The 18,095-nt window shown below is 36.8% G+C and overlaps 1 protein-coding gene across 1 annotated transcript in view; it reads right to left on the minus strand.

The window, feature by feature from the left end:
• The window catches only part of nrbp2b (nuclear receptor binding protein 2b), a 33,124-nt gene extending 16,297 nt beyond the window's left edge, over nt 1-16,827 (minus strand). Inside the window, exon 1 of the mRNA XM_052114125.1 lies at nt 16,316-16,827. Coding sequence (XP_051970085.1) covers nt 16,316-16,435 — 120 coding nt within the window. The 5' untranslated portion in view covers nt 16,436-16,827. The remainder of the gene's footprint in view (nt 1-16,315) is intronic.
• Between the last annotated feature and the right edge of the window lie 1,268 nt (nt 16,828-18,095).

Raw genomic sequence — 18,095 nt, forward strand, 5'->3', positions numbered from 1 at the left:
ATATCTTTTTTTATACCCACTATTAAAGTAAAGTTACATGTAAAAACCTGAAGAAAAACATTTTCAATTCAAGTCAAATATATCTGTGGTAGAGGTCGACCGATAGTGGATTTTGCCAATACCAATAACTTAGGAGGTGGAAAAGGCTGATCACCAATTAAAAGGCTGATAGTTTTTCAAATCAATTCATTAAATGTTACAACATTCAAAAAATGAATAAAATCCCAGATGTAGTTTATTTTTCAAACAAAATTCCAATAATAATCAGACAAAAAGAAGATTGGGTGCATAATGTGGGATTTTTAACAGTGAATGAGCTTGAAACACACCAGGGACTCTTATTTTGAAATGACGTAGACTTGGCTTCGTTACAATGATTTATATTTAATATTGACCAAATTAAAGGTTTCTTATATCCTACGTATTATTAATATTATTATTAACAATATGAATTTGGAGACACAATTAATGTGCTGACGAGGGACGTTTTTATATAGTTGCATTTTGCTTTGCATGACCTTGCTTCAATTTAAAAAACATACATTTTCAGAGGAACAAAGAGGCAAAAAATAAATATCGGCAACTATCGGCATAGTTTTTGCCGATAAAAGCAACTTTTGTCACCGATTAATCGGTAAAACCGATATATCAGTCTACCTCTAATTTGTAGTCCTTTCAAAATGGAATGAAACAGCAATAATGTCCAATTTGCAAAATGTTATACTTTTTTATTCACTAATTAAAAATTATTTTCTCTCAGATTTTCCATGGACCTTCTTGTGGACCCCTAGGGATCCCCAGACCCCAGTTTTAACCCCCTGTCTTAAACAATCTATAAGTTTGTGTGTTCTGTATTTTTACATAACTTTATTCTGTGTATTTTTATAATAATTTATTTTTATTATTAAATTTTTCTTTCTTTCTTTACTATTTTATATATTCATCTTATTTTTGATCCATTTAGTTCTCTCTCGCTCACTCACTCTCTATTATACTACAGCACCTTAACTTGGTTTAGGCCTTGCCTTAGCCTAAGAGGATGTTTGGAAGTTTATTTTCTTCAGGTGTTTAAAATGTTTGTGTAGATATTATTTTTACTAAATCTGTCATACAAAAAAATTAAATAATAAATAATAAATACCCCATTTCCAGTATTTTAGCACTGGTTTAGGATGATAATGTGATTATAGCTGTGGAGGAACAGTGCATAATTCCAGAGCACAAGAGCCATTGAATCATGAGGAAGGAATCTAGCCCAGTACTAGCCAAAAGCCTGTAATATAACTCCCTCACAAACTAAATAAGGTTGCATGCATGCCATTTCTATAGCTTTCAGAGTGTGGCAAATAAGCTGTAATAATATATGTATTCTAAATGTACATCAAGATACATATACTTAAAAGCCCAAGGCTGATAGGGATAGAGAATTATATGCTGAAAAAAACCCATTATACAGCACAGTAAAAATGTAGCTATTTCTATAGGCCTCAGTCAATCCATCTAAATGTTTACACTGAATATGAGTGGTCCTTGACCATGCAAAACTTGACGCCATTATATTAGAGTGTCGTGGGTGGTAGTGTTGGGTTTGAGTCCACCTTAATCGAGTCCAATTGAAGTCTGAGTCTTTAAAAAATTGAGTCCGCGTCCAAAAGGGGCCGAGTCGGACTCAAAACCAAGTCCATAACAGGCAGAGTCCGAGTCGAGTCTGAATGAATCTGTTCATGAATCTGAATTCAAATTGTAACCATAAACTCAACATCAATATTTTAAGCTTATTTTAATCTTCACAACTAAGAAGAACAATTTGTCAATTTAAATGCAACAAAAACATTTTATAAGTATCCTGCTGAACATACTTCGAATTTGTTTCAGAATGAAAGCATATGCTTAAGGTGTATGAAGACTAAACTGTATTTCAACACACTTCTTATTGCGTTCAGTTGATATTTTCAATAATTTGTTGCTAAGTAAGATTTTTTCTCCCAAATTTGGCATGCCCAATTCCCAATGCACTTAAGTCCTCGTGGTGGCGTAGTGACTCGCCTCAATCTGAGTGGCGGAGGATGAATCTCAGTTGCTTCCGCGTCTGAAACCGGTCAATCTGCGCGTCTTATCACGTAGCTTGTTGAGCACGTTACGCGGAGACGTAGAGTGTGTGTAGGCCCACGCTATTCTCTGCAGCATCCACACACAACTCACCACATGCCTCACCAAGGGCGAGAACCACATATTATAGCAACCACGAGGAGGTAACCCAATGTGCCTCTACCCTCCCTAGCAACTGGGCTAATTTGTTTGTTTAACAGACCTGGCTGGAGTCACTCAGCACGCGCTGGATCCAAACTCGTGACTGCAGGGGTGGTAGTCAGCGTCAATACTCGTGGAGCTATCCAGAGTTGGGGAACGCACTTTTAAAAGTTTACTTACATTATTGATGCTCGATGAGAGTGGCAGAACACTGTGGTGATCTCTTTCGCTCACACACACGGGTGAGAGAGAAAGTACTTTGAAAGAGTGCGTGCTGCCGCTCTCAGCCAGAATAATCACAGGTAAGGATATATACGTGTGAAAACTGATGTGCAATATCAAATCCACAGAATGTACTAGCTGTAGAGAGCACATCATTATGAAGACAAAGCCAAATCCCAAACATTTAGAGGTCATTTTCAAATCCCGGCTGGAAGCTTTTTTCAGGTCTGAAAAAGAGGATGTATGGTTACCCTATGTTATGCATTTATTTTTTGTTTGTTTGTCAATGCATCACAAATGCCACAGACTCGGCTGTACGGCTGTAATCCCGAGTCTGAAAGGCTCGAGTCCAAGTCAAGTCCGTCCGAGTCCATTAACATTGGACTCATGACTTGAGTCCGAACTGGATTACCCCAACTCTAGTGGGTAGTTCCCAAGGCTTTGTTAGGCGGTTAATAGGATATTCTTGTTGACTACTTACTGGCCAGGTCTAATTAGCCCACCCCCAAGTCCCCTTGATATTCTGATCCCTAAATATGTCTTGTGGGTTTGCAGTAAGGGGTTTAGCACTAAAGTATGAGCAAAAGTAATGCTCAACTTAAAAGCTACTGAGCATCAGTAATGAATCATGCTAATGCACTAATGGATTATCCCTTCTGTGTAACATGATGACAGTACATTTTCAAAGAACAAAAACAAAACCATGCTAGACAAACTTTCGACTGAATGTCTTAAAAAAAGACTGACCAGTTGCTCAAACATCTTCACACTTAGTACGGTATATTTACAGGAAGCGTACTGAAAGGCCAGTTGCATGCAAGCAACAGGCACATGGGGATAATTTGCTTATTAAACTGCATTAAACTTGAATTTGAAATGTTTTAATCTTCAAGCCTAGATATCTCTTGTCATTGCATCCCATTGTTGTTTCACAGCTCAAAGGTTTGTTTTGTAATTCCCCTTAGTGGGTTGAGTTCAACTGGTTGATCCTACGACACCATGAAAGGAGCAGTACGAAACGCCAGGCTGAGTCCTGATTTGTATGTATTATCCACAATCTCTTTTTCTCGTGTGACCCGTGGGCTGCAACAGCTTTGCGGTCAAGAGGTTATAGAATATAGGATCTGTGTTGGGGGGGTTTTAACGCATGCCAAAATGAAAAAACGCCACTAAATGATGTGTAGAAACCTTGAGAGCAGTCAAGTAAATGGTTAAAGGAATATAATTCTTATAAGCTCTCTAACAAATAACAAAATAAATGCAATAAGTCTGCAAAAACTAAACAAAGCTATATTTCTACGGCTGAGTAATCGACCCATTAACAATTAAATACAAATAGAAAATTGACAGCAACTACAAAAAACATTATATAATAAAGTCAGCATAATCTTGAGAAAATTATAAGATTGTGGTGACATTTTTGCAAAATTTTAATAAGTGGTTCCTTACGCAGCGGTTTCGAAGTAAAATGTCCACTTTTTGGAGCTAAAAGCGAGTTACATGTTCTTGAACAGATGAGGATTTGAAGGTTAACGTTTTATCGAGTTTTAAATCAACATTCCTATCCTACCCTAAACCTTAAACCTAACTTGTCATAAAAGCACTTGTGACATGAAAAACTAAATTGCTGAAGCAACCATATAATTTTGTGGTGCTTCTATGACACTTTTGATTCGCATGTTGACTCGCGCGCTCTTCAGGACTCATACCCCAGTCCTTTTTTATTGTAAGTGCAACGCTCTATCAGTTGAGCAACCACGCAATTTGACTGCGCCCAAACAAACTTACATGTAGTTCATTTTATAATGCAAAAGTTCTAATGTATCGCCAACAAGCCATAAACTTTAGTGAAAGCGTTTACATGTCATAAGATAGCATTGTGTGAAAAATGGGGCAAAAAGTACGTGCTTATGGACTGATAATCTGCTATTTTATTCTTAATTTGTGTGAAATGGAATAAATGTCATTTTTGTTGTAGCGCCTCTAGTGTTCATTTCACCATGGAAGTGTCACAATACGTACAATGAAGCAGGTTAAAATGATATTGCAAAAATGTAGGTATAGTAACGTGATTCTGCAAGACCAGGTTGAAGAAAGTATGAAGATGTAATTGTTAGCTCTCCTGTGAAATGTAAAGTTCCCTCTTATGCTGATCTTCAATACAAGTGTATTATTTAAGGTCTAATTGCACCTGCCTTCTTACACTTTAACACATTAACCCACACAAATCTATTCTCAAGACGAGAAAAATATTGAGCCTTTATATGAGCCTTCATATAATGCATTAACATTATTTAATATAGCAAGCAAAGATTGTTAATGAGCAACATAGGGAACTGAAAAACATAGTAACAAACAGATACCTCATACTGTATATATGCATTTGAAAAAGCAAAGATGGCTTTGTAATCAATGCACTATAATAGGTCATTATATACTTAATTTTTTGTACAAATATAAAACATTTTTAAACAGCCCACTACAATACTTGATTATGGTCAATTGCAACAAATATTTTTGTATAATGACCACTGAACTGTATTATTGACCGTTGTCCCAGGAAACCAATTTCCTACACACTGTTACTGTGTCTCTGGACTCTGAGTATATTTCATATACTACTGTACAATTAATTTGCTACTGTACACAAAAAGTAATCGTGCAATAACTTCCAGAAGAGAATGTTTCTACATCAGCCTGCTCTGTCAGCATGGAAGATATGCAGTAATAAGCCTTAACTCTTGAAAATCTACAGAAGGGGGCGAGTAAATATAGATCAATATAATCCCACATTCACAGCTTCTGTTATGCAGGCCATTTTCTGTCTGTGTCACATCTGGTGTGTGTGTTTTTTCATTTAGCTCAGATGAGCAGTGCACTCTGCCCTCCTTTATGTTACCACAAGCGAATGAGCTTTATGGATGAAGGACAGTGTCCCCACACTGACCCCTTACAACCAGACTCTGCGGTCAATCCATGTCTGTCCACTTTCAACAAGAAAACAGCCCTGGGCTCATCCCTGCACTGCAGCAACCAAGGGGTTAATGTGGGTTAAATCAGGACTATGGCTGGCCTAGTTTTGAACATAATCAGACACCAAATAGCCATCAGAGTCAATGGGAAGATTTTGTGCATCATGCATAATTTTATTCATTTTGATATATGCCATAATGGAATATATAAAATCAGTATTAAAGCTAGATTTTTACATTTTCGGATTTTCACCCATGCAAAACTCAATTGCTATGTTTGTAAAGGTGTTCTGAGTGGGTTTTAGTACATTTCAGGGTGGATGGTAGGGTGTTCTGGGTGGTTGCTAGGGCATTCCTTGGTGGCTTCTAGGTAGTTGCTTAATGTCCCAAGTCATAAGTGCCCATTCCCAATGGCTAGCCTGATCTCATGGTAATAACGTGACAGTGGAGACATTTGTTATTATGTCGTTAAAAATTATATTACGTGTTTTTTTATTTGAGTTTTTTTGGGGGGGATATTTCACCCATTTTCTCCCTAATTTGGCATGCCCAATTCCCTCAATCCAGGTGGCGGAGGACGAATCTCAGTTGCTCCGAGTCTGAGAAAGTCATTCCGCGCATCTTATCACATGGCTTATTGAGCACGTTACCGCAGATATGTGGAGGATTCATGCTATTCTCCGCAGCATCCACGTACAGCTCACCACATGCCCCACCGAGAGCGAGAACCACATTATAGCGACCACGAGGCAGGTTAACCCAATGTGACTCAACCCACATGACTGGAGTCACTCAGCACAAATTACGTGGTTTCTTATACCTATTGCGGAAGTTCCGAGGTGGTATATCCAATGTGTGGTGCTAAAAGTACATTTAAAAATGTTATATCACATTTTAAATCAACAAAATCTACCTAAACCTTAAACCTACCAAATCTGAGATGAAAAACACGATCGCTGAATCACGTCATTTTGTGGTGCTTCCATGACGCTATTGGCTCACATGTCGATTTGTGTGTTCTCCGAGACTCGTACCCAGGTCTCATACCCATTGAACTAGTTTTTAAAAGTAGTTATTTATGTAATGCAAACATTAAACTGCATTGCCTTCCAATCATTCACCATTGTAAAATGTTTTGATATTATAAGATACATTATTTGATATAAGAATTCAAATGAGAAATACACATTTTAATGGCAGGAGGAACCAAAGCTTTTCTCTCTACTTCTATTTTAACAAACTAAAAACACAGTAGTCCACTTTGTTATGCTCGGAGGATGCTGCAAGTTACAAACCTCCAATGTGACTGTAATTTACCAAGTAATAATAGGCTCTAACAGACCAAGAGTTCAAAACACCTGGTAATGTGATAAAAGAGAGAGAAAACAATAGAATAATTGTTCTGAATCAAGCAAAACCTTTTTTTGTTCCAGGAGCCTACAGTTGCAGAAATAGACTTGTGTTTGCAAACCCTGGGAGAAAAAGCAACCTGGCATGTTGGCATGCATTTGTTTTCTCAGTTGGAAGAGTGTTGAAAGTGAATTTGGGCTGTGATAGCACCTTATGCAAGCACAGGTACATCAAAATGTTCTAATAATTCATTTCTGGTGTACTGCACCAAAGGTACAGGTGTTGGATATGCTATAATAAGAAGCTAATCATTATACTGTACCTACAGTACCAGGAAATAAATAACATAAATTCACATAACAATGTCAACTGTGCAAATGACATGATCAATATTAAATAAAGTAATTAAATGATTAATTGACTGAGTCAGAATAACAATCCTGGGTCAGCTGGAATGTGAAATAAATGATTGAGTAGTTTTTATTGGAAACGTTGTGTAATACTTCAAAGGTCAGTCTACATGTTGTTTTGTGTATGTGTTTTTGAGACCTTCAAAGCTAGCAAGCAACGAACACTGAACTTACATTTGGTAAAATATTTACTAGTTTGTCTTGATCTCTCATTTGAAAACACTGAAACAATAGTGAAGTATTAAAAAGCGACTAAGGAAACAAATAAGTCTATGCCCACACTAATCCGGACATATTTTCATTTTTAAAACACTCTCCGTTTGCACTGCTGTTTTCAAACGTTTTCTAAAAGTTGCTCGTGCACACTGAAACGTCTACAAATTCAAAAATTCCCTTACTGTGCATGAGGAATAAAAACTAACTTAAGAAGCGTGGCCCTGCGTCATTTCCATGTATGGGCTGAAACGCAATTTTCCTCGTGTTCCACCGCCAGACAGCAATTCCGAGTAAACGTCCGATCGCCTTTGAAGGAATGCATTGAGTAAATTTTACAAAGTAACATTTATCTTGAATAACGCTATCAAAGCGGATAGCAGGCACAACAACATCGCTACAACATGGGCCGCCATCTTGATTGTTTTGGGTTGACTGGATTTCATGACTGCGTCACATACGTCATCTTTTTCAGATATCTCTGTTTCCCTCACTACAACACAAAGACTGAGTTTTCAAATGTATCCACTTGGGAGAGATTTTTGTAAAAGCTCAGTTTTTCGCAGGACAAAACCGCCATCTCAGTGCGGGCAGAAGGCCAAAATGTATCGAAATTAATGCGTTTTCAACCGAAAATGTATTGGTGTGGATGTAGCCTCATGTAAAAGAAAATAAAAAAAATTATAAATAAAAATACAAATGGTACCATTCAGAATAGGGGGTTTTAGGCAGCATGATCTCGTGAAATGTATGTGACTGTGGTGACATTTTTGCTAAATGATATTACGTGGTGGTTCCTTACATGAACTGCGGCAGTTCTGAGGTGAAATATCCACTGTGTGGCGCTGAAAGTGTTTCAAATTTTCTCCCGAACAGAAGACATTTTTGTGGATAATGCTCTATCAAGTTTTGAATCAACAAAACCACCCTCCCTAAACCATAAACCTAAATGTTAGTGTCATAAAAAGCCATTGTGAGATTAAAAACACATTTGCTGAAGCAACCATATCATTTTAGAGTGCTTCTATGACACTATGGACTTGCATGCTCTTCAGGACTTGTACCCTAGTCCGTTGCATTGCCAGTGCAAGTTGAGCTACCGTGCAATTTGATCACGCTTGAACAAGCTTGTAAATGAAAATTAATGACCATTCATGCACTATAGTAAAAGTGTACATCAGAAGAGGACAAAAACAAAAACAGAACAGGATTATCAGTTTATGAACTGATAATCTGCCATTTTACTCATGATTTGTGTGAAAATTATTAAATGTCATTGTCGTTGTAGCAGCTGTAATGCTTATTTCACTGGATGTAATTCTATGAGACCAGGTTGGTTTTAGGCAATTCTCTTCATACAAACGTAACAAATTAAAACAGTAAAAATGAAACACTGAGTGGATTATCACGTTTGATGGTAGGATTATCCCAAAGCTTTTGTTCTAATCTGTTGTCAAGTTTTATGTTCTTCTATACAAGCTTCCTGCCTGTGTGCACATAATCATAGTTATCAAGATTTGAGTGTTGTTTACTCAAACTTCTCCTGTCCAAACAAGACCATCAATCTGTATTGTTAAAACTCAAAGAGAGAGGGCATCAACCAATGCTCAACTCTGTGAGAATATGGAGTCAATACATATAAATAAACAAAAAGTGCTTATTTATTATTGCAATCTGTTGTATTTCTCAATTATATACTGGGTGCTGCCTCCTGGCCCAATTGTAAATTGATACGAGGGCAATAAATAAATAAAAAATTAAATAAATAAAGATAATAAAAACAGATACATTAAAAATTTAATTATCAATCATTTAGCAAATAAATCCCCAAAAAATGTATATATATATATATATATATATATATATTTTTTTTATTATTATTATTTATTTTATTTTTTTTATTATTGTACGCATGTACTGTACTTATATACCAATTGCTAAAATGAATATTTGTATTTGTTAATTGGTTATATTGTAATTATCTATTTAGATACATGACCATAGTTGATATATAGATTTTATAGATTTCTCAATTGGTTTATCAATTTCTTAAATTATTATTTATAAGCATAAATGGGCATAGAACTGTCTGAAAGATCTGTGTGTGACTGCCTAATGTTGTGTAACCTTCTTAGAAATTCAGGAAAACACATTCTAGGAAAAAGAGATCCTTCAAATTAAAAAAATATTTGTAATGTATGACAAAAAAAGGTAAGACAGGGTTTACATTGTACAAAGAGGTGTTGAGAAATACATTGCAGCCAACCAAGTATGTGTTGTGAGAAGTAATGTGAGGCCATTACAACATTCATTAAAGGCATTTGGGTTTGGCTTACTACTGAAATGTTCTGGCAATACAGATCTTTGTTTCAAAAGCCCTAAAAAGAGAAACTAATTGCTACACACTGTATTACCAAACCAGACCAGTGAAAAAGAGGAAATCAGCTTTCATTTATAAACTGCCAGTTTCTCGAGTGTTAGTGAAAATCCTTTTGGATGGAATGTTCAACATTTGCCCCTCCAGGCCTAAAATTCCCAGTTTACTAGGTTTAGTAGAAAGTTCCAAGAGGCTAATCTGCCCAGAAATACCAGAGGGAAAAGTAAAGTCAACTGTTGTTTCCTGAAATGCAGTTTTATCAGCATCACTTATCTAACACGAAACTTCCATTTCGTAACTTTATTTCTGTTTTATTGGGGTCGTAGTTTAATAAAGATACAGTAAATGTGTTTGTAACATTACATTTTCCAAATCCCTGGAAAAAAAGTCATACCCAAAAGTATCATAAAAGTAGTCAATGTGATTTATGTGTCATATTCCAGTTCTTCTGAAGGCAAACAATAGTTTTACATGCTTAACAACATGAATTCTAGCATGAACATGCAAAACACTGTAAATGAGCTTCTCTCATGTGCTCACAAAAATGCAACAGATGTCAAGATTTTCACAGAAAAATGACTTGGTAGTTTCTCACAAACACCATATGGCTTCAGAAGAATTGATGCACGAGTGTTTGGGTCTTTTTAAACCTTAAAGTGAGGCACTATCCACTGCTATTGAAAGAGATGGACCGTGTCTGCAATGTTCATCAAAACATCTTTTGTGTTCCACATAAGAATGAAATCCATACGGTTTGTAACAACATGATGGTGAATAAAGTATTCAATATCAATTCATAAGGGTATATTTCAGTTACAATGTCCTTTTAGCTTACAAATGAAATAAATTATCTCCCATCTAATGTTGTTAATTATACAGGGGTCCTTCTAACTGGGTACAGTTTGAAAATATTAATCTTATTAATTATATTTGATTCATTTTTCATAATTCTGGTCATGTTTTTTTAAATATGACATATATCATATTTTGTTACATGTTTATTGTTTAATTCCATATTTTTTTGTTATTTCTGTAAAGAACAGAAAGTGTATTAAAAGAGACATTATTCGTTGATTAATCGGTTGCGTGGATCTCTTCTTTGGACACACATACACAGAACAACTTTTAATCTCAACACGCAGTTAAAGGATCTTGCTGAATACTCCACCACTATACTACACAATTCATTCACAGGTGAGTGAAATCGAAACAGTTGCGAACTAGCGGTGAGCGGTGGTGGAGTAGTGGGCTAAAGCACATAACTGTTAATCAGAAGGTCACTGGTTCGATCCCCATGGCCACCACCATTGTGTCCTTGAGCAAGACACTTAACTCCAGGTTGCTCCGTAAGTGCACTGTAAGTCGCTTTGGATAAAAGCGTCTGCCAAATGCATAAATGTAAATGTATACACATTTCAGTTGCATTCAGCGAAATTCGGTTAAAAATGATCACACTCATTGCACTGGACTGTTGCTCATAGAGTAAAAGACTGCTCTTGGGATTTAAGAATTGATATTGAGATTGTTCAAATGAAAATCGCGATGCATCGGAAAATCCATATTTTTACAAACCCCTATAAAGTATGACAGAAATGTCATTTTCAGGTGAATTATTCCTTTATGACTCATTGGTTAATTAATTGTACAGGCAAACCACAGACTATTAGATTTTAAATTATGTAGTCTTGCACATCCCTTTGTGCACAAATTTAATTTGAAATGCAATGCTTCAATATACACGGTCAGCCACAACATGGCATTGTTGTGCATTCTGAGATTATATTCTTCTCACTACAATTGTACAGAGTGGTTATCTGAGTTACCGTAGACTGTCAGTTCAAACCAGTCTGGCCAGTCTCTGTTGATTTCTCTCATCAACAAAGCATTTCTGTCCGCAGAACTGCCACACACGGAATGATTTTTGTTTTTGGCACCATTCGGAGTAACTTCTAGAGACTGTTGTGTTTGAAAATCCCAGGAGATCAGCAGTTACAGAAATACTCAACCCAGCCCATCTGGCACCTCAGAATGCTATTCTGAGATGCGGGTTCATGCTGTCTTGGTGGAACGAGGGGGACATACACAATATTAGCCAGGTGGTTTATGTTGTTGCTAATCGGTGTAACTCTCAAAGCTAATTTCTAGAGTTATAATTATGTTGAGTGTTTCGGCAGTTTTAAGTCTGAATGGCTCTGTGTAATTGACCGAGAATGCTGAGGAGACGCATTTAAATCACTGTTTTCAATACCATTAGTGGGAAATGGAAATGGTGGACTGTAACTTTAATTAACACAAACCCGAGGAGGTTGCTTGTTCAGCTGATCGCTCCAGAGGGATCTGAGCTCATAGTCTTGGTGACAGTATCTTGTGCACCTGTTACAGACTGATCATGACCCCACAACATTCATGTCCAAATCCACTCTCATTTATAGGCAAGATTGTGAAACATAGGCTTTCACTAGGAATTAAACATTGCTCCCAAAAACAAACAACATGGTCTATAACTACTAATATACCTTTTAATAACATGCAGGCTTCAGAAAAAGAAAATGTCAATTTAAAAAGGCAAAATGGTCTAAAGTTTACCATATGTACTGTAAATATAATTAAATGTGATTTTTATTTATTATAAATAATAATAAGGTATAATAGTATTAAATGACCTCTCAAACATATGACATATTCTTTTGAGTTTTACCTTATCTGTACGCTAGATTTGAATATATATATAAATTATTTGCTAATTTAGGCAGCATTCTGTTTTGCAGTATGGAAATGCATGAGTTATTCTTCAAACATTGCCTAAACATTCATTTTCCTCTTTCTTTCTTTTTTTGACACATTCAAACAAATGTAGTTGATGGCAAAAAAAACGATGGATGAAATAGTGCAATCATCTGTTTGAAACAAATCCCAAATGAGTTAGAAAGTCAACTCTTTGTACAGTAATACTTCTGAAGCTCTATCATACATGTTGCATCTTTAATGCCATAAAAGAACAATCAATACTAACATAGTCAGATATCATCATGCTAAGTATACGGCCTTGACTGAGATTACTGTTCCAAGTGACCTAATGGGAAAGCATCACTCAAGCAGACAGGGATACTGTGCTATCATAACATCTAAGTGCTACGCTCTTCTTGCATCAAACCAGTAGAACTTGGTGCAAACTGTCTATGGTGGAATTGTGCAGCAATTTGATCCTCTAATAATTGTGGATGTCAACCAAACACTATTTAGATAACTGATCTAAATACTTAAAAGCAACTTCATGAAGTCTGACACAGTGGCTAAGGTGTCTGTGGGTGCTCGAGTAGGGTTATAGAAGGGTAGAATTGGGTAGGGTAGGGTAAAGTAAGGTCATTCAGCCTTTTGTAAGGAACTGTAAGTGTAATTGTAATAATAACTTCAATATTCATGGTTGGTTAATCAATCAAGTTGCATGTCATGCCTTGGTTTCTCTTGTCGCTACAAAACAAAACTCAAAACAAAAACAAAAAAATTATAATCTAAAGAATGCAGAACTCTTTCCAAGAGAGCCCACAGGCTTTTGCCTGTGTTTTAGAAAAAGGAAATTGTTTTCCTACTTTATTCATGATATCTTTACCTGCATCTGTGATTCAGAGTCAAAGAAAAATAAACAGGCTTTAAAATAAGTACTGAGTAATTACTAAAATAAAAATTGATGAATATATAAGCCTAATGCCAGGAGAAACCCAGACAAGTATTTCCACCAAGGCAAAGATATATGAGTAGCATTAATTGTGCTTTTTGAGAAAACAGTAACACAATACTATGCCAAAGAGAAGTTGCTGTTCATAGTCATACTTTACCCAGCCATTTGCCAGCAAATGGGAAAATACCATTAGGGGAGGGTCTGCCTAATGCACTAGTCAATATAAATGATAAGTAAGTGTGAGATTGTGATAACATTCAGTAAGTTCTTATCTTGTTATGTCCACTCAACTTTAACTTTAATGTCTAAAGAGCACGAAAAAACAAAAACTATTTTTTACATTGACTTCTTATTCTGAGATAATAATGCTCAAATAGAAGCATGCCCAATAGACAGCATTGTTGGCTATCATAGCAAGCATAGTGTCGTGTCTAATGTACCTCAAAAGCATTTTTTAGGCATTATATACAGTGAGCTGCCACCAAAGTAAACTGCCTACCTAGAAAGCATTATTGAACATTAAAGTGAGCTATACCTACTAGGTATCATAGCAAGCAGCATACCAAGACACATCACAGTAATTCCTAGTAAGTTGTCTAATATACAGCATTTTTGGCCTACATAGTAAGTTGTCTACAAATTGAGTTACTGTAAATCCCAACTCATCCATGACACAAACTTTTAGAGTAGAGTCTACACAAATGGTCAGAAATGTCAAAACAACATAAAAATGTTATGTTCACTTGATACAAAAACACATATCATGTTAGTTTGACAGATTTTTTTATGTTAAGTCAACAGGTATTCATTTTTGAGTTAACTGTACTAAGATTTATAAAGCACATATAGCCTAATGTGCTCAAGTTCAATTAAAAACAAATACATTATGCACTTAGCATATAATTAACAGTCTACGGAACACAATTTTTTTTAATTGTTTTTAATGTAGTGATTTTGTTACTCAATAAAATGAATATTTCGTTCACTTCAGGTTGTGGGGCGGCTGCTAATCGCAGGGTTGCGACACATGCCGAAGTGTCCTTGTGCAAGACACTGAACCCCAAGTGGCAGGCTAGCGCCTTGCATGGCAACTCTGCTCTCATTGGTTTGTGAATGGGCGAATGAGACGCAGTGTAAAGTGCTTTGAATACCGCTAAGGTTAAAAAGGCCCTATATTAGTGCAGACCATTTACCATTTAAAATCTTTGAGTAGAAACAACAACTAAATTTGTGTCAAGTGTACTCAAAACGATCATGTTACTGTGCTGGACTAAACTAAAGGTTTTATGTGCAAGCCGTATCCACAAAAAATGTAAGTAGAGTGAGCGAGTTGGGATTTACAGTGTAATTGACAGCATTTTTGGGCATGATAGCAAGCTGTCTACATAGTGAGGAATCTAATAGACAGCATTTTTGGACATCATTGCAAGCTATATACATAGTGAGCTGTCTACTGTACAGTATGTTTTATGTACAGTATATAATGTGTTATTTATATTTTAGTGTGTCATATAATGACAAAATAATGCTGCCTACCTAGACAGCATTTTTGGACATTAAAGTGAGTTACTAAGTATTAAATTAAGCAGCATACAAGATAGAATTTCATCATAGTGAAATCATAGTAAGCTGCCAACACATTAAGCTTCTTACACAATGCGCTGCATACATGAGCATAACAGTGAGCTTCCTACCTACACAACCTAAATTCAAGTGTGCTATCTACTTAGGTATCATAGGAAGCAGCATACAAAGACAGAATTTCATCAAAGTGAAATCATAGTTAGCTGCCCACACAGTTAGCTGCCTACATAGTGAGCTGCCTACATTATAAGTTGCCTACCTAGACATTTTTGGACACTATAAAGGGGAAGCTACATAGACAGCAATTCTGGACATCATAGTGAGCATTTTTGGACAGCATGGTGAACTGAAAACAAACAGTGAACTGCCTACAAAGACTAAATTTGTGGGCAGCAGAGTAGCTGCCTACACAATGAGCTGCCTACCTGAGAATCACAGTGAGCTGCCAACCTAGACAAAAAATGTTTTCCATCAAAGTGTGCTACCTACTTAAGTATCATAATAAGCAGCATACCAAGACATAATTTCATTATAGTGAAACCAGTAAGCTGCCTGCACAGTAATCTACCTACACAGTGAGCTCCCTACCAAGATATAGCATTGTGGGTACTAATAGTGCTCAGGCTACATAGACAGCGATTCTGGACATCATAGGGAGCATGTATGAACAGCATATGCTGAACTGCCTACATAATGAACTGCCAACAAAGACAAAACAAATTTGGGCAGCATAGTAAGCTGCCTACACAATGAGCTGCCTACCTAGATAGCAATTATTTTATTTACATCAAAGTGCGCTACCTACTTAGGTATCATAGTAAGCAGCATACCAAGATAGAATTTCATCATAGTAAAATCAGTATGCTGCCTACACAGTAATCAACCTACACAGTGAACTCCCTACAAAGACAGATTTTGAGCTGCCTACCTACTGTAGAAATAGCATTTTGGGCACTAAGTGCGCTGGCTACCTAGATAGCGATTCTGGACATCATAGGGTGCATGTCTGGATATCATATGGTGAACTGCCAACATAATGAGCTGCCTACTCGGACATTACACTGAACAGTCTACAAAGACTATAAAATTGGACATCATAGTGTCAGTGAGCCCTCCAGAATGAGCAGTCTAGACAGCATTTTTGGGGCATCATAGGCGCGTTCCAAAAATGCTGTCTGATTCTGAGCTGTCTAGGTAGGCAATTCACTAGCAAGTAATGATGAACGCATCCTCGCGGACGGTCATGTGTTTCATGTACCTGTTCCTTTCTCTTCTGCCATCGACCGCACGGACTCTCCTCCACAATCTCACTCTCATCCTCGCTCTCCTCCTCCTTGTCCTCCGAGCCAGAGTTCCTCTCCTGGACTGACATAGTCATTATATTTCACAAAAACCGACAATTCACCCCGGTCACATAAACACTGCGCAGCCGTTGTGAAGAAAGCACGTCAAAACATTGTCGAAATGACGCGCTGCTCAGTGGATGTCCACACAGAATGACTCAATGTTCAACACGCCGCTGTTCATGGACATATTATCTTCTACATTGTATCTTTTTGTCTCAAAAAGTTAGATTGCATGCATATAAATAGTAGTAATATCTGTCCTCGTCTGTTTCCTGTGTGGCTGAATAATATTAAAGTTCAATTGAATCCATTACAAGATATTCTCCATATTAGAAAGGATATCTGGTCATTTGCAGACATACGTGAAGCGTAAAAGAGTTGTTAAAAATCAAACGCCCTCTCCTTCAGTAGTTTGCTGTTTTAAAGGGATACACACACACACTACACACACACACACACACACACACACACATATACACAGTGAGCGTTGGCTTTGATGACCGTAATGACTGTAGAATGAGAACATCCACTATTACATTATGTTGGCTTTTACACTGTTCAACACTGTAGAAGGCTCATTCAATATTTCCCAAATCAATTGGATAAACAAAGACTAAAATGCACTCACTCCTATGCCATCCCAGTTGTGTTATGCCGAACACAAACGAAGATTTCTAATAGAATATCTCAGCTCTGTGGGTCCATATAATGCAAGCAAATGGTGACCAGAAATGTGAAGGTCCAAAAAGCATATAAAGGCAGCATAAAAGTAATCCAAACGACTCCAGTGGTTAAATCCAAATCGTCAGAAGCGATATCATACGTGTGGGTGAGAAACAGATCATTATTTAAGTCTTTTTTTTACTACAAATCTCCACTTTCACTTTCACGTTTTCTACTATTGTTTTTGGGGATTCGCATTCTTTGTGCATATCGCCACCTATTGGGCAAGGAGGAGAATTTATAGTAAAAATTGACTTAAATAATACATAAGGGTCCTAATCTTTTGTTCATACACATTCTAGAGAGTATTAGCAGACAGCACAATTATAAAAATGTCCTATCCAAAATTGAAAAATTTTACTTTATTAAATGCAAACATATTAAAGAGCTGTGGGGGCATGTGCTAAAGAATAAGATTTAATTTCATACCCTGTAATCACTATTTTAAATGTTAAATGGTCTGCACTTATATAGCGCCTTTTTAACCTTAACGGTATTCAAAGCGCTTTACACTGTGACTCATTCACCCATTCACACACACATTCATACACCAATGGCGGCAGAGCTGCCATGCAAGGTGCTACCCTGCCATTGGGAGCAACTTGAGGTTCCGTGTCTTGCCCAAGGACACTTCGGCATGTGGAGTCGTGGGGCCAGGATTCAAACCACCAACCCTGCGATTAGTGGTCGACCCGTTCTGCCAACTGATCCACAGCCGCCCATATTTTCAATCTAGGGAAATATGTTTAGATGCTTACCTCAGTTTGCAATGCTAATCATTCATATTGTGTGTGAACTTTCTACCAAGCACTTGATGGGACTCTTCAAACCTTATTTATGACATTTCTACAAACTCTGTTCGTCCTATTTGGAAACATTACTGCCTTCTCGGTTCCGACATTCATTTCAATTGGGTCTCTAGCTATGGAAACATTGCATTCATGACTCTATTTTTAATTTAAGCACCAA

Source organism: Xyrauchen texanus, chromosome 41 (genome assembly GCF_025860055.1).
Source record: "Xyrauchen texanus isolate HMW12.3.18 chromosome 41, RBS_HiC_50CHRs, whole genome shotgun sequence".
In the NCBI taxonomy this organism is placed as follows: Eukaryota; Metazoa; Chordata; class Actinopteri; order Cypriniformes; family Catostomidae; genus Xyrauchen; species Xyrauchen texanus.